At 39.4% G+C, this 23,947-nt stretch overlaps 1 protein-coding gene and 1 long non-coding RNA gene across 3 annotated transcripts; one reads left to right on the plus strand and one right to left on the minus strand.

Moving 5' to 3' along the window:
• Positions 1-255: 255 nt before the first annotated feature.
• On the plus strand, positions 256-22,618 carry LOC148730907 (uncharacterized). Of its 2 annotated transcripts, XM_088759607.1 has the most exons (4): positions 6,372-6,499; positions 6,592-6,709; positions 12,461-12,562; positions 17,758-22,618. In XM_088759607.1, exons 3-4 carry the CDS (start codon positions 12,470-12,472, stop codon positions 20,368-20,370), a joined length of 2,706 nt encoding a protein of 901 aa, XP_088615733.1. In that variant the 5' UTR covers positions 6,372-6,499; positions 6,592-6,709; positions 12,461-12,469; the 3' UTR covers positions 20,371-22,618. The 2 variants fall into 2 exon arrangements, with proteins under 2 accessions (XP_088615734.1, XP_088615733.1); XM_088759608.1 differs by lacking the exons at positions 6,372-6,499; positions 6,592-6,709 and adding an exon at positions 256-352.
• Positions 3,537-4,154, minus strand: LOC148730908 (uncharacterized). Its single transcript, XR_016001029.1, has 2 exons — positions 4,018-4,154; positions 3,537-3,708 (listed from the first exon to the last, which is right to left on the minus strand). It is a non-coding gene; the product is annotated as an uncharacterized LOC148730908 (long non-coding RNA).
• Positions 22,619-23,947: the final 1,329 nt, after the last annotated feature.

Below are 23,947 nucleotides of genomic sequence, written 5' to 3' on the forward strand. Positions count from 1 at the left end.
TTATGAGGTCGTCGACTTGATATAAGCTCTGAACCTTGGTCAAAAATTGCTCACAAATATGTGCTCGAGGTTACTGGAACTGCAAAAATTCGCATCAATCGCCAAAAGTTGCTCAAAAGTTGCCGAGCGCGATCGGATTTTGCGAAAGCAAGTCTTAGTTGAAAAACCATTGTTTGGATTTCACCTATTTTGAGTTTTCCAAAACAATTAATAGTTTTGAGATGCATTGACTTTTCCGACAAGTGGATTGAGGAATTACTTTAGTCGACTTTGAGCTGCGCTTTAATCATTGGTGTTGAAACGAGATCCTTGGGGAAGAGCTGTGCATTATGGTAACCTCACGCATTCCAAGGTCAGTTTTAGTTAGAAAACGATTGCTTCGATTTCACTGTAAGGGTTTTGTTACACAGACAAGGCATGTTAGAGGGTCTTACCGAGAGGAGCATTGGGGTCTCTTAGAAATCGAAAAACTGCTCCAAAGAAAGGCCAAAATCACGAAACCGAAAATCTCAAGGTCCCCCCCTCCTTATGGTAATATTTGGGTCATGATCATGATTCTGCAAAGTAGACGCAAATTAATCAGTCAAACAATATCGTATAATTTGCGCTAAGTATTTCTCTCTTTTTTAATCGTTCGTAGTCGTTATTACCTTTATTTGCTCTTCCTTGTGTTAAATGGAAACTAGACTGATTTCTCTCAGCAAATCGTGATGTAAAAGTTTGAAATCTTTTAAAGGAATTAACCTACATTTATTTGAAGCGTGTCGTGAGCTAATTGACACTGAAAATCATTTAGAGTTTGCCTAAAATGTTAGAAGAAAAAGTCTTTAGTCTCTTCTACGCGTTTCGGTTCTGCCTCGTTGGCGCAAGAGAAAATTCATTCGCACTACTTTCAGTTCCGCTTCCACTTCTAGCCAACACCAGCACTTACCTTTATATTGAAACTTCAGATACTATGTTGTAAAAAATTATTTGATTCTTTTTAGGATATTTTCTTTTAGTTTATTCTAATAGAAAAGTAACACTTTAAGATTGAGTTTCTCTTAGATATTGAGACCGAAAATCACTAATTAATTATTAACTTGAACTGTCTGTTTGTCCGTGAGTTGAGGAAAACGTACCGTGTGTGTAGTATTATACGACTAGATCTTTGCAATCTTGTTTCTTCAAGCGTCTTCCATCTATTTGCTACGTATTTTTGTCCTTTTCATTCCGTGTTCGCGATAATAAAGCTATCAAAAAGAATAAAGGCTGAATGTTTCTAAAGAAACTGTTTGGCGCTGCGTCGGTGGGGGTAACGAAATAATTTGAATATATTAACAAAGTTGAAATGGTAAATTTCCCACCGTTAGGATTATAAAAGCTGATGTTTCGAGCGTTAGCCCTTCGTTTGAGCGAATAGAGGAATTATGGGTTGTGTGTGCTGTTAAAAGCAGAAAATGGAGCTACGTGATTGAAGTTATGGAATGGACAGCTGCCATATTACATAAACAAGATCAATTCCCTCATACAATTCAATTCAATTCCCACATACTTTTGATCAAGATCAAAAGTATGGAATGGACGTAAGACAGCTCAGTTAGCATTTGATAAAAAAAAAAACAAACAAACAAACAAACAAACAAAAACAAAAATCAGCAGCGATTTGCTACACAGCATTTCGGAGGAAGGTCCAACAGAAAGCAGCTCTCGTCACTTGGGTGACCGTGAGGCGGGAAACGTTTACAATCGATCAAAAGATTAATCTCAAGTAAGATTTAAATGAGGGCTGCGAGATTAATAAGCAGTCTTTTTATATGGCACTAAGACCAAACTTGTTTATTTTGAATCAGCTGGCTTTTGCGACCAAAACTACATGGGCTTGTATGGCAAAGTGCGGACCAAGTGGGAACCAAAAAGAACTCGCAGATTATCTTTAGGAATGCCTTTTTCTATGATACATCATAAATAAAAACCTTGATTTCAAACGATAATGGTGACCTAGAAATAAGTGAAGAACTTGGAAACGAAATGATTGAGAGAGTATGTGCTGATGATTTAAATAATTTTCCACAGTTCTTCTCAAGTGAATGAATAAAATGCAAGAGTTTACTGAAGCGACCAGCATTTAAACAGTCACAAAAGGAAATAAGAAGAATAAATTTAACATAAATATCATCTTAGTCTTTTTTCAAAGAAAACATTTTGCTTCTGATTTAATTCTTTTTCAGATTCAGGATTACAGATTTTACATTTTTGACTAAATAAAAATGGAAAATGCGAAAGAGGAAATTGAAATTGAAAAATGAAAATTATAAAACATATATGTTTTGCTTCTGACTCAATTTTAATTCAGATTCAAAATCTCCGATTTGGCATTTTAGTCTAAATGAAAAATGAAAAAAATAAAGTGAAAAATGACAATTTCGATGGACGGTGAGAAGTCGCCTTTACTGCGAGCAACTAAGGTTAAACAGGTGAATAACGAAAATAAAGCTTTTAATTAATGTTTATATGAAAATATCATGAAATTTAGGACGCACCTTTTGAAATTTAGGGAGCAACTTGACGGATTTGTTTAGCTATTTCTCAGTAATTTTTTAACATTCCAGTGAACACCTTTGTAGCATTTTACGAGCACGATCGAGACAGGCTTACTTCTGATTACAGATCGCTAAATTGGTGGCTGTTAAAATTGTCTATGTTTACTTTCAAATCTGTTTTTCCAAAAACGAAAGTGAGACATCGCTAACTACTTATGTCTTCGGGACAGTAAAATGTATTGTAATCAAATGTCTTAATTCATAACACTCAACTCCTTTTTAACGGTAATGTAAATATCTAGAGCGATGATAAAAAAAAATAATAAAAATACAAAAGAACTTTTCAATTTTCTCGTATAAAAAACTTTTAAAAGAAAGTGTTTAAGAAGTGCAATTTCCCTCTTAATGCATCAGGCCGGCCTAATCCAAGAGAGTTTGGTTATTTCAACTTGGCTGAACTCTTAATCAAATTTTTACCTAGCCAAGTAAGATCATTCAGACCAGACGCAAAGGTCGTCATTCCCACTTACTTCCATATCTTGTGTAAGTTTAAAAGATCGTGGAGTCGTATAGCTTGTAAGGTCTAGCTGTGAAGCTCTCCTTAAGAATAACAGAGTGTGTGGACAGAGATCACTACACAGTAACTCTGGCTGGGTCTAAACCCTGAACCTTTTCATCTGAAGTCCAGCGGTCTTCCTATCGATCCCTACATCCCTTTTGTGGTTCAAGTGCATTGTGATACATTCTCACGAAAAGAACGTGAATTTGTGAAAAGATCAACTCTTGATTTGCTAAAATTAATTCAGCGGTGACAGTAGAAGGATTTTAGACAATAGAGTGAATTTGTACGTAATGCTAATGAGAAGAATAATTCTTAACGGCCGTTGTGAACGCTACTTCGAATCAAATATATGTCCAGCGCTGAATTTTCGCGTGAAAATTCCTTATAAACCGATGCTGCAAATTAAAGGGTAAGGATTTTCGTCCGGCGGCGGTGACTGTAAAGTCACAATAATCGTAAAAAAGGCAAGTTTATTCACAAGCACTACGTACGCAGACTATGCACCTTCATGACCTTTAGGCGCCACAGGATGTTTCTGGCTCTTTCTTTGCTAAATGCGGTGACCGCTTGTTTTCAAAAGTCCAGTACATTTCGACGTGAATCACTCGTGGGTGTCCAGCTTCCCTAAACAGGTCACGAAAAAATTACACAAAGAATATATTTTGCTGAGTTTTGGGACTTTATCGTTTGCAGTGTCGGTTTTATTAGGAAAATATAGTGGTGAGGACGTATTTGAATAAATGATGAGAACTGTTTTTAATTGTGATTCGCGCTTTCGATGTGAAGCGTTAATATAGCTTTGAAGGTTACAGATGTATGGTGACCCATTTATTTTCGTCCTGGTTGCCAGAGGAAGCAAGTCAAACTAAAAAACAAATACGGATTTTTTTAAATATAGAATAACATTTGAGAGTTCAATGAAATGTAACGTACAATTCGTAGGGCATTCCATACATCTTATAGATCTTTACGTAATCTTTGGCTGACCGTTATTTTTAATATTGGATTCGGCGCGTCTTTAAATAAAAAGTGGGGGTTGGTCCTCAAAATCCCTGGGACAAAGCTCTGTCGGCAAAACTATCAAACGCCAAGTGCACATCAAATTTTTCTTCTCATTGGCAATTAGCCGACGTCGACAAACTCATTTAGGGACCTTCAGCAAGCACGACGGCGACGGCAACGAGGAGAAGGAAAAACAAGAGATCTAATTAACAAAACAATAGCTCAGCATGTGCGTTTACAAACTTTGTACATTTCTTGGCTGTCCTATGCAAAACAACAACGTGAAATCGCCAAAATTTGCGTCGTCTGCGAACTGAAGCCGCCACGGCAAATAAATTAATTGCCATTTGGAACTCAACGCTACTTCTATTCTTCATGCTGAAGTCGAGCTGTGGCGCCGTATGAGACAGTAGTCTCATGCAGCCATTTTTGAAATTCTAACTAAGAGTAGTAATTCATTTTTTAATCGAAGTCTTCCTTGGCGTTGCCGTCCTGACTGCTTAAGGTCCCTACTAATTAGCACATAACGAACGGGTTATACGACTTCAATCTATTAGACTTATTTAGCTGTGGTCACGAGGTTTCAAATGGTTCAACAATAAATCGAAATGGCTACTCAAGTATATGCCGCAGACGACATCTTATGGACGAAATTCCTAGTTCTCGTGCCGAATTTTTTTTTATTCACGGATTAATCAGCACTGAAATGATTGAAGTACTGAGAAATTGCCTGAAATCGACTGCCGGTCACGGTCCTTAAATATCTAAATGACAACCAGTCGGAAACTAAATCTAAGAAATCTGAGAAAGCGACACAGCCTGTAGAATCCAAACGTTTCCTCCGTACGTATAACTTTCATGTAGAAAGTTCAATTTACGCTGGGGTAAGTGTCAACATCCATGGTTTCATTCCAACTTAAGTTGCATAACAAAGGGAAGGATACACTCGCTGTGAATCTGTCAACTGTTGTAAACAATTTACATAATCAAATTCAAAAAGGAAAGTGTCACTGTCTGTAAAGATGAACATCTGCATATTTACTTGAGGTTTCACTTTCTCCTGCCTAATTTCAAAATCAGATCGCGTGATATCCCGGTTAGCCCAATGGATAGACCGCTGGACTGTTGTGCGGGAAATCGAGGGTTCGAGCGCCGGCCGGACCAACACTCAGGGTCTTAAAATAATTGAGAAGAATATGCTACCTTTCTATAACATCAAGAAATGATTAGATATTCTAGTCTTTTCGGATAGGGACGAATAAATGGAGGTCCCGTCTCCTGCAGGGTTAGGGGCAGGAGACGTTAATTTCCCACGCAGGAGATTGCTGTGTGATGGATGTCCTCCCCTGGGTGGGTTGGGTGGGTAACAGGACCCCCGTTGATACCAATGTTTATTACACTGAAGGGGCTATCATGTACAAATATAGATGTCTACTCTACATTTGTACTCGTGTCGGGCGTTATTTGTATTATACGAAGCACATTTGGATTATAAATACACTTATTATCCAACTACGCCATAGACGACTACAAATCTCACGTGGTATTTGTACTGTAGAGTATTGGTTAAATAGGTTTCTCGCATCGCGCAAGCGAAGAATTGGATTGTAGTTATGAAAAAAAAAATGGCGGACAATTTGAATCGTATTTCCGACGACGAAGAGTCTGAATGGCTGGCAAATATAGATCCAAGGTTTTAAGATGAATCGAACGAAGAAAAACAGCAAGACAACAAGGAAATTTCTTCATTTATTGCAGAAAATAGAAACATCTACGCGACAACGCGCCATTCCGTTCCGCTTTGCATACTTCTGTCACGCACTCCCCGTAAATAAACATCCGCGAAATTCGCCCGCACTGAAATAACAGTTTGGCGTGTTGGATAATAAATAACTTATTAGACGTTTTGTTGTGTAGTATCGCTGAGTATTTTCACTCGTTATTTGTATTTTGACTCGCCCTACGGGCTCCTCAAAATACGGCACAACTCGTAAAAATACCCAGCGGTACTACACAACAAAACGTCTAATAAGATATAGATATTCGTATGACTAGAAGTTGAAGAAATATAGCATGTATACTTAACTTCTGAAGCTTAGAGTCCTCACGTTATTTATGAAAACACAAATCTGAATTTGTAGAAATTTTGTGGCAGTTACAGACGCAACGAAAGTGAACCAATTTTTTAAGCTTGGCTGCTACGTTACCACAGCCGCGACTCGTTATTTACCCATTTCAGATCGCGTGACTAATCTATGACGTTTGAAGCTAAACAAGTCTATTACTGTCACAAACTATTAAATTCTTCAACGGATCTGGACATGTTCAGGCATGCTCGTGGACATTTTCCAAGCAAGACTGAAGCTTTAAATCTTTATTACGTGTTTCCTATCAAACAATTTTCTTCCGCCAAGTGAGTTTACGTCAAATCAGCTTTATCAACTCAGAGTTGGTTAACAAGTTGAGATACTTTGAAAAACTTTCCATTTGTTTTTCTTACCTTAGGTTTGCAGAAGCAGTGAGTTGGCACTTCCGGCATCTTTTTATTGCGTTTGTCGTTAACGTTTCACTATGACCTGAGAGAAAACTGCACTTAATGATGAAGTTTCGATATTTAATTCAGGTATGTCGAATAGCTACAATTCTACAGAAATTCTTGTGGAAAAAAACATGAAATCGAGTTTAACGCAATAAGATAAACACGAGTAATTCAGCTTTCAAAGACCAGGAAAATCTGTGAAAGATAATTTACAAAGGCTTGTGAATATTCCAAAGTAGACAATTATTAAAAATAGAGTATACGTCTTCTCTTGTTTTGTCGCAATACTTACTTATTAATTACTTATTAACTTCTCAATGAGAGTGTTAGTTTGTCCGCGAGTTCAGACAAATGTACATTTCCTCGCTTTGCCAGAAATGATCAGTAAAACTGACAACAGCGAAAATCGGCTTTTCTCAGTATTTTCTGTATTACAGAAAAGGGAAGTCTACCATGTGTGTAATATTATTCGACTAAATCTCTGCAATCTTAATCGAGTACTGGCTTTTTATTCCCACATCTGGTTTCTTTAAGTGTCTATTGACTATGCAGTTTTGTCGTTTCATTCCGCGTTCGCGATAATGAAGCCACTCTGAAAAAAGGTCGTCCGTACGATGAAAAGCCGCCGCATTCTATGACAGACTAGATCAATTTCAAAGCATGGCATGAGCGAAAGACAAGAAAACGAGCGAAAGACAAGAAAACGAGCGAAAGACAAGAAAACGAGCGAAAGACAAGAAAACGAGCGAAAGACAAGAAAACGAGCGAAAGACAAGAAAACGAGCGAAAGACAAGAAAACGAGCGAAAGACAAGAAAACGAACAGCGAGTTTGGAAAAGCCTTGCAACACAGCATTTCGGAGGAAAGTCAAATAGAAAGCTCCTTTCGGCTCCTGGGTGACTGTCGGACTGGGAAAAGTTTACAATCGATCTCAAGCCTAATCCCATGTAAGTTTTTGAGTGACCCTTCATTCCCAGTGAAAAAAATTCAGAGAAACATTTCTCCTAAATTTCATCTTGATATCGTCAAGTCCTATTGTGTATGTTAAAACACTGTAAGTTTTTATTGAACGTGGAGCGTGACAAATTTATTCATAGATGGCTTGCTTTGCGCCTGATGCCGGAACGACACGAATAAATTTTCAAGTGTTCGAAGGTCCGTCTCTTTGTAACGCTTTTGGACGTGAAGGGTCGGTTCCGTGTTAAAACTTTCGCTTTCGCACACTTTTGTGTCCAAGAATATAATTTCGCAGAGGTCAGTGGTTCGAATCCCGTACAGGCCTGATTTTTTTTTTTTCAGGTCTGAAATACGCTATTGCATAAATAGCGCTATCTACTGCGAAGGATCGTGCATCATACGTATTTAATACCGCAGTTCAAATACGTGAACTTCATATATTCATTGTATCTGATTTATCATCCCGGGTTTATTACGAATCAACTTAACGGCCTGCTCCCAGTTGGCTTCTTAGCTCAATTGGTAGAGCGCTGCACTAGTATCGCAGAGGTCAGTGGATCGAATCCCGTACAAGCCTGATTTTTTTTTTTCAGGTCTAAATTTCGCTATTGCATAAATAGCGCTATCTAGTGCGAAGGATCGTGCATCATACGTAATATTTTCTGATACTTCAGAAATCACTATTTATAACAGCCATTTTTAAGGGGTAAAAGCCCATTTCTATGGCAATGAAGGGATAGATCCGCGACTAATAAATGCTGGTGGGTTCACTCGCTTACCCTTTAACTTTTTTAAAAATGCCATTTTGCTACCCAATCCGAAAGACCAAGTGGAGCATTCGAAACGTCTTCGATGTTCAAGTTACCTGTTTTGTTTTAAGGCCTTACAGTGCAATTTTTTTTAATTGCAAGGTTTCCTGTCTCGTTTTAATCTAAGTTACGACTTAAAAAACTGACCACATCATAGTCCTATTATCCAAAATTGTTTTCGCCAGGTTTTGCTTTTTGAGGTTGGAATTTTTTTTTATTACACGCGTTTTTTTAGACCCCAAATTAGACGCAACGCCGGGTTACAAAAGTGCCATAATTCTTTATACTCACCTAGAATTCCAATGCCCAGAGATAAATACCTAAACAAATCAGAAGTAAATAATCTTTGGTGCCAGTAATAATCAATATCATAGCTTTTTTGCAACTTTAATTGAAAGTTGTAGCGTTTTACCCCTTGATGCTTGATACAGTTTTGTCGGGTTTGTAATCGAAAGCTTTCAGTAAGCTCCATCCAGTACACTACTTAACCTTTTTCACAACTTTTTAGACATTCCTGCAATACGGGAAGGGTTTATACATTTTATCGGTTGTTTAGCGCAACTGCAACAAATTCAAAAAGCAACTGTTGGACTGATTTCTCTTCAGGGAACACTCGAACACAAACCTTTGAATGACAATGGCTATGGAAACACCCTCTACGATCGTTACAAAAGATTTACATTAAACTGGTGTTAACATATAAAGCACTTCCAGTAGCAAAACCGTTTTTCTAGTTCTATATAAGATAAGGTTTCAGTCCATCCGTTTACCTACACGGCATATAAAAGATATATTCTATAAATTTCATTGTCTTTCACTATCAGGAAATACATGTGTACGAGGACACATGGAAGGTTTGCATCGCGTATTATTCCAAACTTGCCGCATTGGTAAAAAAAAAAAAAAAGAAAAAAAAAAAGGAAGAAAAGAACACCCTTATACATTCGAACGAGCTTTTATAAATAGACAATAATTCTATTGGGAAAGAAAAGTCGATGATAAAATGCCACAAAGTGTTTGCATAGCCAAACTTTTGTGTCACATCAGAGCTGCAATTCACGGTGTCCGCTAAATACTCAATAGAAGCTCATTTTACAGTAAATGTAATAATAAAAGTTTAGGACGAAGCATAGTGTCCACGTTTCAAAGTTTCAAAAGTAGTTGATACCCAGAATCAGTTTACCAAAAATTTTTTATAAGACGTTCAGTATTGATCATTGAAATAATGAGGAACTGCGTGGTACGTTACGTGAATTAATCTGTATTAGGCGCATAGTTAAAAATGTTTACGAAAGTGTTTTTGGCTTAAAGGAATGATTAACAATTATTCCACGAGCGCGCGTTGGATATGAGATGATCGATAGCCAACGAAGCGCGTAGCGCGGAGTTGGCTATCTATCATCTCATATCCAACAAGCGCGAGAGGAATAGTTGTTTTTATTAAAAACATTAAATGAAATTATGGAATTTTATTAAATTTTTTAGCTCCCTTTTAATTTTAAGCTGACGCGTACACTTACCATATTTGTAGATTATGGTATATTGGCTCATATACCATAATGGCTAAGCCAATAAAAAGTCTAGAATTGCATTATCCAAAGATCCAGTTTTTAATAAAAGGGGTTATACCCGGAACGATATGTAAACTTTTTTGCTCACGTCACTTTTGGAAAAGATGAACTCGAAACAGTTACACCGGCGCAAATAAAAAGATGAATATCAACTAATGCTTAAGTAATTAATAATAAACCGCATAGATTTGGATTGCATTAATTTATATTGCAGCTCTTGGAGCGAAAGGTAAGAACTAAATCTAAGTTATTTTTACATTCGTACACACCTGGTTGTGGAATCGAAAGCGGGAATACTTTCGCCGTTCGTGTTAAGGAATTTATTTCAGAAAAACTGACTGAACTAAGATCGAACCGTTTCATATCATGCCTGGATCATAAAGTTAAAAATTTCACGGTCATTACGATTCTCCAAAAAGTTTAGTTGGAGTGGGAGAAGAACTGAAAAAAGGCGTGAAGTAGTATTGAATTTAGGACTCTATCAGTTGTATATTTAGTTCGTACAGAAAAATCTCTTTAGATTTTTCGTTCACCTTTGCGACAGACAGTTTTTTTTCCTGGTGAACTTCGATAAATTTCTTGTATTAAAGAGCTGAAAAAAGTTGCGCTTTTCCCATGACGCGATATTGAAGATTGTAGGCTCTTTTCTCGTCAGCTCCTTATTGAATAAGACACATTTTTCCTTGTTCTATAAGGTGATAAAGCCTCGTTAGATGGTGCGAGAACACGAGGAAAGCTTATTAATCACGAACTGAGAACTACATTTTTGTTAAATTACGCTTTTATTCATTGCTGACGAAAAAACTTAAACAACGATTGTTGCGTTTTTTGTTGTATTTTAGCCCTTTTCTCAGATGTGAAAAGTGTTTTTTCCCCTTGCAATATTGTAATGCTAGAATTTTTCAGTTTTGCAGTTTCTTTGCCGTCTCCATATCACGTTGCGAAATGATCAAAATTCTAAGGCTCTATAAGTTTCGCGTCATTTTATAGCTGTAAGAGTTGTAGTTTCAACTGTCACACAAGAGTTTGGAAACAAATGCAATACATACTTAACTAATCCTTTTGGGGGATAGACTCAAATGTTAAAGTCGAATTAACTTCCTTAAGAAAAAAAGAATCCCGGCAAAATTCCAAATTTCTCTGAGCAGCTGGTGCACCTCGGCATGATTACTGAGCTCACATTGAACCCGTAATTAACACCTTTTTAAAATTAATCGATAAATTTCCATTTTGATGAGTTTTAAGATCGTTTTGTAACAGGTAGAGTCAACATTAGTCGCAGGCCTATACTTCACACAATACAATTCACATTATAAAACGAGATATCGGGTGATGGCCGTGACTCTTTTAAGGATTTAATTTTAAGAGGAATTGGCTCATTTTCCGTTTTCTCTTATTATTGATTTGTTTTTTTGTGAAGATCTCTTTGTCGTTTTTGTTTACAAGCCAAATTCAACGAATTCTTGGCAGAATCTATTGAATGGGTGGGCAAAATGCAAGTTTAATCAGTAAGCGGTGTTTATCCTCATCAAATGTTTCTTCGAGTTGAGAATTCATCGATGTATATATGCATACAAGTGTATTAATGGCGAAATTAATCATTCTTTGGACATTGTAAGAAAGAGTGATATGCACTCCTACAATACGCGCAATAACGATACTATAAAGCTACCCAAAATCAAATACAATTGGGGAAAACATCGTTCGCCGTATCACTGTTTCAGAGACTTTAATGAGTTAGAGAGAACTGTAAGAAACTCAGTAAGTTTGCCAATTTTTAAAAAGTGTCTTTTTTCTGCTTGTTATAATTAGGTATTTTTTTTAATTAATTTTTGCGGTGTATGTGTTGTAATCATTTTTATATTTCGATTTTAGCTTAAATTTCTATATTTTAACTGTATTTTTATATAATACACATCTAGTATTTAGGACCTCTATGTAAACCACTATTGTGATGGAGTTTCCTAATAAAAGATTGTTATTATTATTAATTCAAAAGAAATCATCCGAGTATTCCTCTTTACAACAAGCATTTATAGAAGAAATATCTGCTGTATGGAAGGTGACATGGCAATTAATCTTCCTTGAAGTGCTTCGTGTGTTTTACTAATATACGTCCTTCCTCTGAATTTATTAGAATTAACACTCCGTTAGAAAAAAAAGCAAATTTAATTAAACTAGACAGGTTATAGTGGGATTGACGCTGAAAAGTATCAGAAATTGTTTCCAGCAGTTATTTTGGATGGGTACATACATGTTTTTTCCTGATTAAGTAGGTGTCATTTGCGCAGTTTTTGTGAAATTTTATTTTTTACCAACTGTTTAAGTGCATCGATTACAACGCAGCGACCCTTCAGTAACGTTTCTATATCAATTAGCGATCAGGTATCCGTCATAAGAAGGTCTCACTGTAAACTTTTTCATCAAATTTTTGCACCTGTTGGTGAGTGAAATGGAAGACTTGATCCCAACAAAAATCTTATTTCATCAACTTGCAGACTTGATGCATGGATTATCACGGTTTAAAAGCAAGACTCGCGGACTTGAGGAGTGCAGAATTAGCAGCGCTTCGTCGAAGAGACAACAAGGCTGCAGATAGGGTAAGCTGGCTGAACAGCGCCTAAATGATAAATTACATGTGGCTTGAAATAAATTTCCGCATGGACAGTAAGGGAAGATGCCAAATCCCATCCATGCTAGGGCATATTTGTTTTAAGAAGCGCACAAACTAAGTTAAAAAAATCTTTTGGCATTGTATCCACATCCAAACATCGAAAACAACGACTGTGGAAGAAATTAGAGCTTACGTTGATAAAGTGGATGCAGAGAGTTATGGGTTTTCGATAAAACGGAAACAGAATGCCACAAAAACGCTTTACGGTGTATGGGTATACGGAGCAAGATTGAACTATACGCACGTCGAGCAGTTCAATGAACCATAAACGTTTGAATTGGACAGAGAACAATGTCACATGGTAGTGGAATATTGGTTTATACCAGGAATGCTTTTATTGATATTTGCATACCTTTTGCGTTTGTGGTCACCTCTTTCATTCCGTATAATATGCAATACATGTTTGATCATACACTTTATGTTTTCACCGGCAATGTGAGTGCGCTTCTACTCAGACAGCGAAGTCTGTGAATTATATATTGTGTTTCTCTTAATATGTGAAAGCAATTATTTCAGCAAGTAACGACCGTATAACGGACTTCGACATATCCAACAAATGAGTAAGCCGGGTTAATTTTTTATTGATTCAACTCAGTTGAGAGGCTAATATGCTTCTTTTCCTCTAATATAGTTCAAAAGTGGGTTTTACGAATAGACCCTTAAAGTATGTGCTATTTCAAAGTTACCAAAAATTGTTGCGACCGCTGGCCATTTTTCCTGCGCTCAGTAAGTTTCCCAGGATCGTTGTGAAGGGTAGAGAGCACGAGGTCAAAAAAATCAAGTGTTGTTGTTGTTCAGCAAAACAAAAGTTATGTTTAATGGACACACCAGAATGATCAATGCCAGACATATATGAAACCTTTAGCCAGCTAAAGGATGGAGGAACGCGAAACGGTGCATTCCTTGGACGAACGAGTGTTTTCGCCGCTCCATAGCAGTATTGTCCAGGAAGATTCAGTCAGTCAAGCCTCGTCAACTGGAAGTTCTTCATCCTTGTCAAGGACGAGAAGAGCGCTTAAATAAGAGCGGCTATCGCAAACGTTCAGCAAAACAGTTACCGGAACGAATCGAGAGAAAAATGAAGCGTGTGAAAAGGAATTTGAAGAAGGGATGGCTCAAAGGGACCTGGAGCTAAAACTGGAATGTCGTAAACGGGAACTTGACCTGCTACGGAAGAAAAGAAACAACGGAACGGTTTTCATCGTCGCCCAAAACTAAGCAGAAATGGCTCAGCTCGAGTAGGGAATACTGGGGCAAGACTCAATCGAAGGAAGGACAAGCGACGACCAAATTACTGGTAAGGTCAGCATAGCTTCGCCATCTTTAAAACATCATTTGTCTCCCAGTACTCGCGCAGCTACTGACTTCGAAAGAGGGGACAATCATTCAGGTCCATGTACCGATGTAAAATCTGGAGCGCTATTGGGATATGTTTCCCGTGAATATAAAACTGTTTGTTCATAGTCATCTCTGGATTATGTCAGGCAAACTGTCATCCTCAATGAAAATACTCCATTGAGTATAATGCCTACGCCTTTCATGAGACGACACACAGGGCTTCCACTGTAAGTTCCCCAGAAAGCTTCATACAATTCCTTATAATTTTATTATAAGAAATAGTATGGCACTTTTGTAGCGTTAGTCGTGGAGCGGCGGGTGTTGTCACGTATGATCCTTGCGAGGATCATGTGTGACAACACCTACCGCGCCTCGACTAATGCTAAAAAAGCTCCATACAATTCCTTATAATTTTATTATAGCTCTCCGAGATACTTACAGTGCAAGCCCCGTGTGTCTCCTTATGCCAGTAAAGAGTTAAAGAGTTTCCTGTTACAAGCAGCAATGGCCTGATTTTGATCACAGTTAAGGGATCATCTGCAAAAGAAGGTGAAACCGATGCGTTGACCTTCAACACTATTTGGAAAGTATCACAACGGAGTCCTTTTCACCTCGAAAATAAGAGTTTAGTTACACACCCTCAGGTGTACCGGAAGTCCTGTTTGCCTGGTTGTATGACTAAAACACAAAAAAATGGGTCATCTCATTATGGTAGCGTATCTAACCGCTATTTTAGTGGAGAAATTCATCATGACATCAATTCCCTGCAGGGACTGCAAGAGTGCCTTTGGCATCAAATCTCAGCAGTAGTCGTAGGGAAAGTTTAGCTTGGGCTTTACATATCACCCTCCATCACTCAATGGGCTCCTGATAACCACAAAGCATCAACTCCTTACATGAGTGGTTTTGGCTTGACGCCTGGGCAACACTTAACACATGTTGAAGAACCAGAAGATGCATTTATTGATAGCCTCATAGAAGGTCAGGACACCTTCTTCCAGTTTAGCTTCAATAGGTCACAATCAGACTCAAGTATGGCCTTGCTCCGAGCACAAGAACATCAGCGACTGCCCCCCTCGAGCTTTTCAAGTTCTTCATGTTTTTCAAGTTCACAGGCCTATGGAGTGTCCAAAATTTATTGAGACACTTCGTGACCAGAGTCATAACAAGACAACGCTCACTGATTCAGACCGTATGGCCGACTTATTTCAAAACCTAGATAGTGAAGGCAAGAAAGCAGTTGAGGGTATTCACAGCTACCCAACTGCCCTAAGGACTCTGAAACACCAGTTTGGAACTGCTAACAGCGTGGAGGGCTGCTCAATTCTATTAGCCTGGTGGTTATTTTGGGCAGCCATGCACTTTATTTTATTTGTTTTATTACTTTTTTTGTAATGTAAATTTAATATACTTCAGGGTGTAAATAAAGTTGTTGTTGTAGTTGGCTTACTTGAGCAACATGTTAGAAAGTGCCTTTATTCCAGCAAATGATAGACAAGCATTACGTGTCAACTATTACCAAGTGAAGGCTTGTACAGCGCGGTGTGTAAAGATGGGCCAGTCTGCCATACTCCAAACCCCAGAGTATCTCTGAAGAGCAACCATATTATGTATTTCGCAGAAACATAAGATTATGCTTGAAATCGAAAACTCAACCGTTTATTTTCACAAATTTTTCCGTAATCGAACCAGTAAGGCAGGTTTTCTGCGAACAGAAGATGCACTGTAACAAGGGAAATTACAATTCACATGAAATCAACAAAACCTTATCGACTGTTTCGAGTCTAGAGTGTCCAACAACAAAAATTTACGGTAATAAAAACATGTTAGTACGAATACGGCAGCTCTCATTCGAAGAGCATATGGTAAATTTCCCAGATCTCTACGTAAAAATATAGGCACCCAATGGGAGCTACAAACTATGCGACTACCGATGCATCTCGGAGCGAGATAGCATGAATTTCTAGATGGTTGTACAGATGAGTCTACACTAGTAGAGCTCGAGAAATGGTTGCGAAAACGAGTGGAAACATCGTTTAATCCCCCTGGAGTTCATATCGCTGAGTGGAACAAGAAGCTAAAATCTACTAGAGCAATCTCAATGATTAAACTGCACCCTCTTGCCACGGTGACAGAGCTCCCATCGGAAGTTCCACTATACGGCAACAGTTCTTCAGACCCAAAACCATTTGTTCAACTGCACCCATAGGCTGTGAATGCAGGGGTCCCTTCTGAAACTCGGAGAGAAGGTAGTAGTTTCAGTGAGCCCGGGTAAACCCAAACTCAGTTCCAAAGAAAGTAAGTGGATAAGAAGGTAGATTTAGTTGACAAACTAAACAATCCATCTAGAAAAATGACGAAAGGGGTGGCCATCCAACAATGCAGTCGTTTATCGGCTGTCGACCATGCTCAGCTTGACATGACATGGTTCATCTACTGATCTACCTTGAGGTCCACCAGGGACGAGTAGATGAGCCCATCGCCGTGGAGACACCCATTGGGTGGACCTTCTCTGGAAATGCAACTAATAAAAGGAGTATGCGAAGCGATCCATGCGAACTTTCTTGCGTTGAACGAAAAACCCCCTTTTACGCAAAGGGTTGAACGAATTTAGGAGATTGATTCATATGCGACAAAACAAGCGGGTTATCCTTTAAAGATGAAGGCGCGTTAGCTACTTTACAGAGCATCACGGGAAAAGAAAGAGGACCGTGCTGTGGAGACGAGACCCGATCTTGCCGGACAACCGCGCGCGATTGCCGTCTCAAGACTTCTTTCAGGTGAGAAGGAACTTAAAAAAGAACCCACAACTGGCGGAGAAATAACAGAAAGTCATGAACGATTATGTCAGTAAAGGACACCCCGGTCACACTGGCCCCTTGGACAAGTGCCAAAGACGCTAGATAATGGTAGAGTGCGGATGGCAGAAGTGAAAACTCTTACGGGAATCCTTATGGGACCTACCCGCGAAGTTACGTTGGATGAAAGAATCTGCTCAATAGAGTGAACAATGACTAGTGGAACGTTATTAATAGCATTTGTAAAATAAGACTCGTTTCTTTGTTGTCGTTCGTCTTGTAGACTCACTGTGGGAGGCGGGGGAACGTTGCAGCCACTGGTCATCTTGTCTGCGGCCAGTAAGTTATCCAGGATACCATGGGAGGGGGGAGAGAGTATGAGGTCAAAAAAATGAAGTGTTATTGTTCTTGTTGTTCAGTAAAGCCAATGTCAATAGATGTCACAAACGTAAATATACATCTAAATCATTTTCTATTAACACCTTCTGGAAAAGCAGGATAGAAAAGTATTTCGTAAGGTATCAGGCATAGACCGACACCCTCTAAGGGGACTATTACCCGAGAGGAAAGTATCGACTTACAATTTAAGGAATCGAACAAGTCAGTATCCGAAAGTTAATACAGATAGATTCAAGAACTCTTTCATTAATCGCTTAATTTTTAAATACAATTTAGCTATGTGAGTTTATAATTTAGATATATATACTTTTTACTCAAATATTGTAACATAAGATATGTATTTTTTATCTTGTGAGGAAATAAAGACTACTAGACTAGACTAGTCCAGTCCAGTCTTCAAAATACCATAAATGTGTTTTTTTATTGGACTCACTAGAAGTGCTTACGATATTCGCACTCTAATGGTATAGTCGTGATTAATTTTATCAGTTTCATGGCAATGTACAGTTTTCCGGTGGAAACGAGACGGCTAACAGGTAGTAGTATAGTTTACCTTTTTAAATTCACTTTCTTCATTTTTCTCCAGTGCAGAGAAAGAGCATTTGCCCTCAGGAATCAGTGGACGACTTATCAGGCCTCCCTGTGCTCGCAACTGGAGACATTTAACGAGAATGAAAACGAGATCGGCGACGCCGAGAGTGATGGGAACCGCAGTTTGGGTGATAACCGAGAAGGAATCCCCACAAAATGCCAGAGTGACAGGAGAATTGGTAGTCATGACCAAGGTGATGAAAAAGAAGAAGCGTCATTAATGGAAGGTGAATTTAGCGACGAGAGTGAAGATAGCAAGAATACAGAAAGTACCGCTGATGACAATAGTAAAGATTGTCAGGAAAGCAAAGACGAAAAGATCACTAGAAAGCGTCAAAAAAAGGTGTGCCCGTTTCCACACTGCTACAGCAAGGTTGTTCACCTACCGAGACACCTTAGAACGGTTCATAAGTGTAGCAAAGATTATGCGAGAACAGCGACATCGAGATTTGGTTTGCGCAGAAAGTATAAATTTGCGAATAAAGAAAAGGCTTCGGCTGGAAATCGAAAATTGAAAGCGAACACTGAAAAAAGAAGCCAAAAGAAGCCTAATCGTAAGATGAAAAGGTGCCCTCTCACAGGTTGCATGACCACTACTAACCGACTGCCTCAGCATCTGCAGAAAGCTCATAAACTACAGCGCGCGTCTCCCAAGTATAACAAAGCTCTTTCAATGGCAAAAGTAATCTCACGTGACAACCCTCATATTTTCCTTAGAATGAAGCAGGAAAGTGAAAGATACCAAGGCCCAGACTTTGAAGATGCACTGTCGGTAGGTGGGGATGGTGAGGAGGTTGAGATGGCGGAAGGCAACACCTCAGTTAGGTCAGACGATCAAGAAGCCGATACAACTGAAGCGAGCTGTGACTCTGCTAGCCAAGCCTCAGGTAATATCGACATTAAAGGTGATGACGTTTCAAAGACTATGAGCGCATTTCGAGACTGGCTTCTTTCACCTGATGGGGGCAAGAAAGACAGGAGGACAGCAAAGAAACACGTTTCCCAGTTACACAAGGTGCTCTCAGTAGTTGGTAAAGGAGTTCTACTATCGTCTTTGTTGGACACGAAAAGAATAAGGGATACTTTCCTTCAACGTTATGCAGCAGAGAGGTACCACGCAGCCACAATCAAGTCATACCTACTGAGTCTGCAACACTATTGCTCGTTTTTGCTCGCAGATCAGCCCAGCGGTGTCGTATTCGACAAAGAGCATGTCCTCAGATTACGTGAGAAACTGAAAAGGTGGTCAGCATCATACAACCGCGAGAACAACAGACGCAGATGGGAGAAAATGGAGGAAGACAGAAACGCCCTCATCACTCCCGACAAAATCTGTGCATTTGAGAGAAGCCAAGCGGCAAGAGAGGCAATTATTCTTCTGAGTCAACTGTGTGGGACCTCCGCGATTCACATAACCCAAGAGAAGTACATTCTTGTGAGGGATTATCTGATCGCACAAATAATGATTGATAACGCCAACCGCGCAGGTGTCGTAGCATGTATGACTGTCATGGAATTTGAAAGAGCCACACTCGAAGGCGACCGTTACGTTGTTCGCGTCCTACATCATAAGACCGTGGACACCCATGGTCCCGCACAAGTGGTGTTGACGAGCCATCTGTATAACTACATCAAAGTTTTTGTGAAAGAAATACGATCTCAGCTACCCGGTGTCGCTCTTCTGAAGAAGCAGACAATGTTCCTCTCCTGGTGTGGAAAGCCAATGGAATCCAGCCAAATGACTAAAGCCTTGGGGTCAATTTTTAAGAAAGCAGGGGTAAATGGCCCAGTACATCACACCCTTTATCGCAAGAGTGTGGTCTCACATTGTCACGAGCAACACAAAGAGATCAGTGGCAACCTAGCTGACCTGATGGCTCACCGAGAGCAAACGGCACAGAAGTACTACCGAGTGTTCGAGAAGAGCAAAAGTTCAGTGAAAGCTTCACGAAAATTATCCAGAATAATGCGACATGATACTTCGCTAGAAGCACTAGATGGGACTGAAGATGAAAACGAGGAAGGGACTGGCGATGCAAAAGCAACTGAGGACGAAACCCCAATGCCGGGACGGAAGGTGTGGAATGAAGAGCTAAGAAGCGCTGTCCGGACACTGTTTGCCGAGGAGATTGCAGCACGAAGTATCACAATTTCTTGCGTTAGACAGAAAATACAGAGCAATCCAGTACTATGCCGTCTGGTGCCCAAGCGCGTATATGACAGGGTCCGGGCAGAATGGCGGTTCAATAGCACATCTGACGACTTGGGAAAAGTAACAGCAAATCCACCAGAAGAAGAAGAGACGATTGACAACTGCGTCAAAAGAATGTTTCAAGTGAAAGAAGACGATCAGCAGAGTAGTGCGTCGTCAGACATTTTGTCCTCTACTGAAACCACTGCGAAGTCCCGAGGCTTGTTTGCCGCTGAGCATGTTCAAATTCTGCTACATCTCTTTCAAGATATGATAAACGGTTCGCCAATTTCAAAACAAAAAGTCAGTGCTACTTTACAAAATGACAGTACTGGCAAATTCCTGTTATCGAAGTTCACCTTGGCACAGATTGTGAATCGGTTGAAGTATGAAAAGAAGCAGAAAAGAGAGAAGTAGAAAGCCAAAACGTAAACATTGGCAAACCAACCAGACAATGTAATTTGGTTATATCAATCAAGTTGAAATTGTAAATTGGCCACCGTAAAGAGTTAAAGACACTTACCGCCTTTAACCAAACAACGACCTGATGGTCTTTTCGAGCGGGTTAAGGTGGTAAACAGAGTGTCTCAGAAAAATTTGAAATATAGAGTCGGTGGAAGTTCAGTTTAACCAAGTGTTTCAGTATTGTTTCTTAGATCAAACTGTTCACTTCTATGATTATTCATTTTCTCGTTTATAAATCCAAAACATAAGTTAGTTCCTTTCTAACGAAAAAGAGGAGTATGTTGAGTAAGAATTGACTTAGAAATAATTGATTGTTAGTTTTTGCGTTAGGCTTTTAAAGGCATTAATCGAGCATGTTACTCAGAGTAAAGAAATTTGCCATGAGGTTAAAATTGTAGGAAAAGGATGTATCCGCCTCAAAAATTTCTTAGTTTTCTAAACGGAAGGGTTTGTAGGCTCATGAATGTTTGCCCGTTTCATTATTGCTTTATGGAGGTGCGTTGATCTCATGGTTAGTGCACTCGACTCCGGATCGAGTGGTCCGGGTTCGTGCCCCGCCCGGGACATTCTGTTGTGTTCAAGTGTGCAAGACACTTTACTCTCACAGTGCCTCTCTCCACCCAGGTGTATAAATGGGTACCGGCAATTTAATGCTGGGGGTAACCCTGCGATGGACTAGCATCCCATCCAGGGGGAGTAGAAATACTTCTAGTCGCTTCATGCTACAGAAACCGGAGTTAAGCACCGGCCTACTGTGCCACTAGGCTCGTAAATAGACTTTACTTATTATTGCTTTAACTATTCTGTGATGGATAACAGGCCGTGATACTACCAAAAAATTCCTCTATTCACTTCGTAGCTGGGACGATTTGTCTTTCCGCAATCCAAGCAAGTAACCCAATGAATAAACACAAGGCGGACTGTTTCTGTAAGTGCGGATTGGAAAGATTGCAAGCAAGAATTATAATCCACCTCGTGAAGGATCGGAATAGCACGTGTATGAGTGGTGTTTCCATTGAAGCAGCCGCTCACAGTTCCTCCAAATCTCTTGCTTTTGTCAAGTAGTTGGTAAAGGCTTTCATGCAGACTAGCGGGCGTAATGTTCACGCTTGCACTTCAGTCACATGACAAAACTAAGTCACGTGATCAAATAATGTTTGCTACATGTAAGGATGGGCCGATACGGTTTTTTCAGAATCCATACGATACAGAGGACGATACCGGTGGTTTCCCTCAATATTGGATGAAGGACGTACTAAGTCTAATCTTACGGTCGTCAAAGAGTTAACTCTTGCAGTGCTTACACGCCACTACTTAGACTGGTACACTGCGGTTCTCATTGCTCAATCTCAAGCCCGGGGTGCGCTTTCTACTTGATCAAAATTTTTGAGATCTCCGGTCTGAAATTGAATGGAACGGGATAAGTTTTCGAAAATTTAGGAGTACGTTTTGAGTGTACCCTCTTGGATACGGTCGGACGCGTTCTATTCTACCAGCGAAAATACCGACAATTTGAAGCGGTGATTTTTGTTGAATGGAATGCGCCCCCAGAGTTTTTTATACTCCTTGTCAGCGGTTGGTTGCTTGCGTCTGAAAACGCGCGAGTAGGTCACGTGCCTCTGAGAGGCACCCATACTTTTCGCAAGGAACGGTATATTTTCCGATCCGACCTCGGTATCGCTGGTATCGAATAATTTGTAATCGGTATCGGCCGATCCTAGTTAATTTTTGATGAAAAGGTTTTTCTCAGCGCAAATAGGGTTATACATCAGTATGTTAATCATCAAACTGACGAAGATGAAATGTACGAATAGACTATCAAAATCTTATAAAGATAGATAAAGATTCATGTATTTAGTACGTAGTTTCATCGAGTTACGAAGTTCTAATTTTTAGACTTGGTCGAATTGCACGATGGCGGAAGTAGTTTGTGCGGACCTATTACGGGGGTTTAATTAGGCTGGAGATATGGCCTACTTTTGTCAATCTTGTAATCTGGGTAAGTAAAGTGTCGGAACTTTAGCTTCAGTTCAGTGCACTTAACTGTGGAAGATGTAATTTTTACTGTTCATTACTGTGAGTAGGAAGAATTGAGCCTTTTTCCAGAATACCTTTCTATTCTGTTGCTGATTCAGGACTGTAGGTTTGTTTTGATTTAGTAATATCTCGCAGTAAGAGTAAATAAACTATTGCAGCCAAAGTCGTTTATGTTTTTTTCCTGTGATCAATAATATTTTTATATTTATCATTCCCTGCTGATAATACCCAATGTTGACCATTTGGTCGAATTTTTCACAAAGAAATACAAGACTACAAGACAGAAATAGTGATTATTCCTCTCCCACTCCCATTCCCCCTCCCCCCCCCCCCCAACCAGTACCCATATGTATATCTGCAGGAGGTGAGGCACTTTAAAAGTAAGGTATCTTGCCCCAGCACAGAATGCAGTGGTCCCCACTAGGGACTTGAAATCTTGACTGCTTAGAGTCCAGTGCACCAACCATTTCTCCATGATGCCTCCTCCTCTGATCCTTATGATTGCAGAGGTGTGAATGGGGTCAATTTAGAAGGGTGGAACCCTTATACCATTGCACAACCAATAGCAGCTTTAGGCGACTTAAGGTGATTTAAGGCAACTTAAGGCCCTAGAAGAGGCCTTACAACAGATGACTTGATTGCAGTCGGGTATAGCCTTATCAACTATCATACAGACCCAAGACTAACACTGTAACAAAGAAAGACAGGAAAAAAAGTACATTCAATTTGTAATGTTATGAAAGTGTCATAGTTACCAATGTGTCACATGTAAGTTACCAATGTGTCACATGGGTTAAAAATGTGCCATACCAGGTTTCAAAACTGCCACGAAAAGGTTACAAAAGTGCCTTTTCGTCTCTCTCTCTTAATTGAGGGATACCCATGTCTTTCTTGATTCTCCGTCGTCATCAGCAATCATCGTTGTCCAAAGCTCTTGATTCTCCTGGTTGGAAGCCACTGCATGAACAACTTCAAGGGTGTAAATAACACCACTGACAATTACAAGATGTGTTCCAAAGACGATTTTCACTTACCTCATGTAAGAACAAGCTGGGGCAAACAATGTTATATATCTTGGTGCATCGTAGACCGGAACTCTTCAAGTTAGGGTAATGTAAGTCTAAGGTCAAACAATTGCATTAAAGTTGTTAATCAGTTTTTAAATCGTTTTAATTGTTTTTGTACTGTTTCTATTCTATTCTTAACACTTTAACTCCCTGGACCTGATTGCTAATTTTCATCCCCCGCTGTGGCACATTTCCTTGCAAATTGGTTGCGAGAATTTGGTGTTAGATCAAGATAACTTCTACCTGACAAGTTTGAATCTTGAGCATTCTCATTACCTGTTTACTGGATAATGTATGGATATTAAAGGTAGAAGTTACAGGTTAATTACTTCTGAGAGATATAGGGCTAATCTGCTTTTTACTCTTCTTTTACCAATTGTGAAATTTTTATCTAACTTAAGTTAATTTTAGTATGGGTAGGGCCC

Source organism: Stylophora pistillata, chromosome 5, assembly GCF_964205215.1.
Source record: "Stylophora pistillata chromosome 5, jaStyPist1.2, whole genome shotgun sequence".
NCBI lineage: Eukaryota > Metazoa > Cnidaria > Anthozoa > Scleractinia > Pocilloporidae > Stylophora > Stylophora pistillata.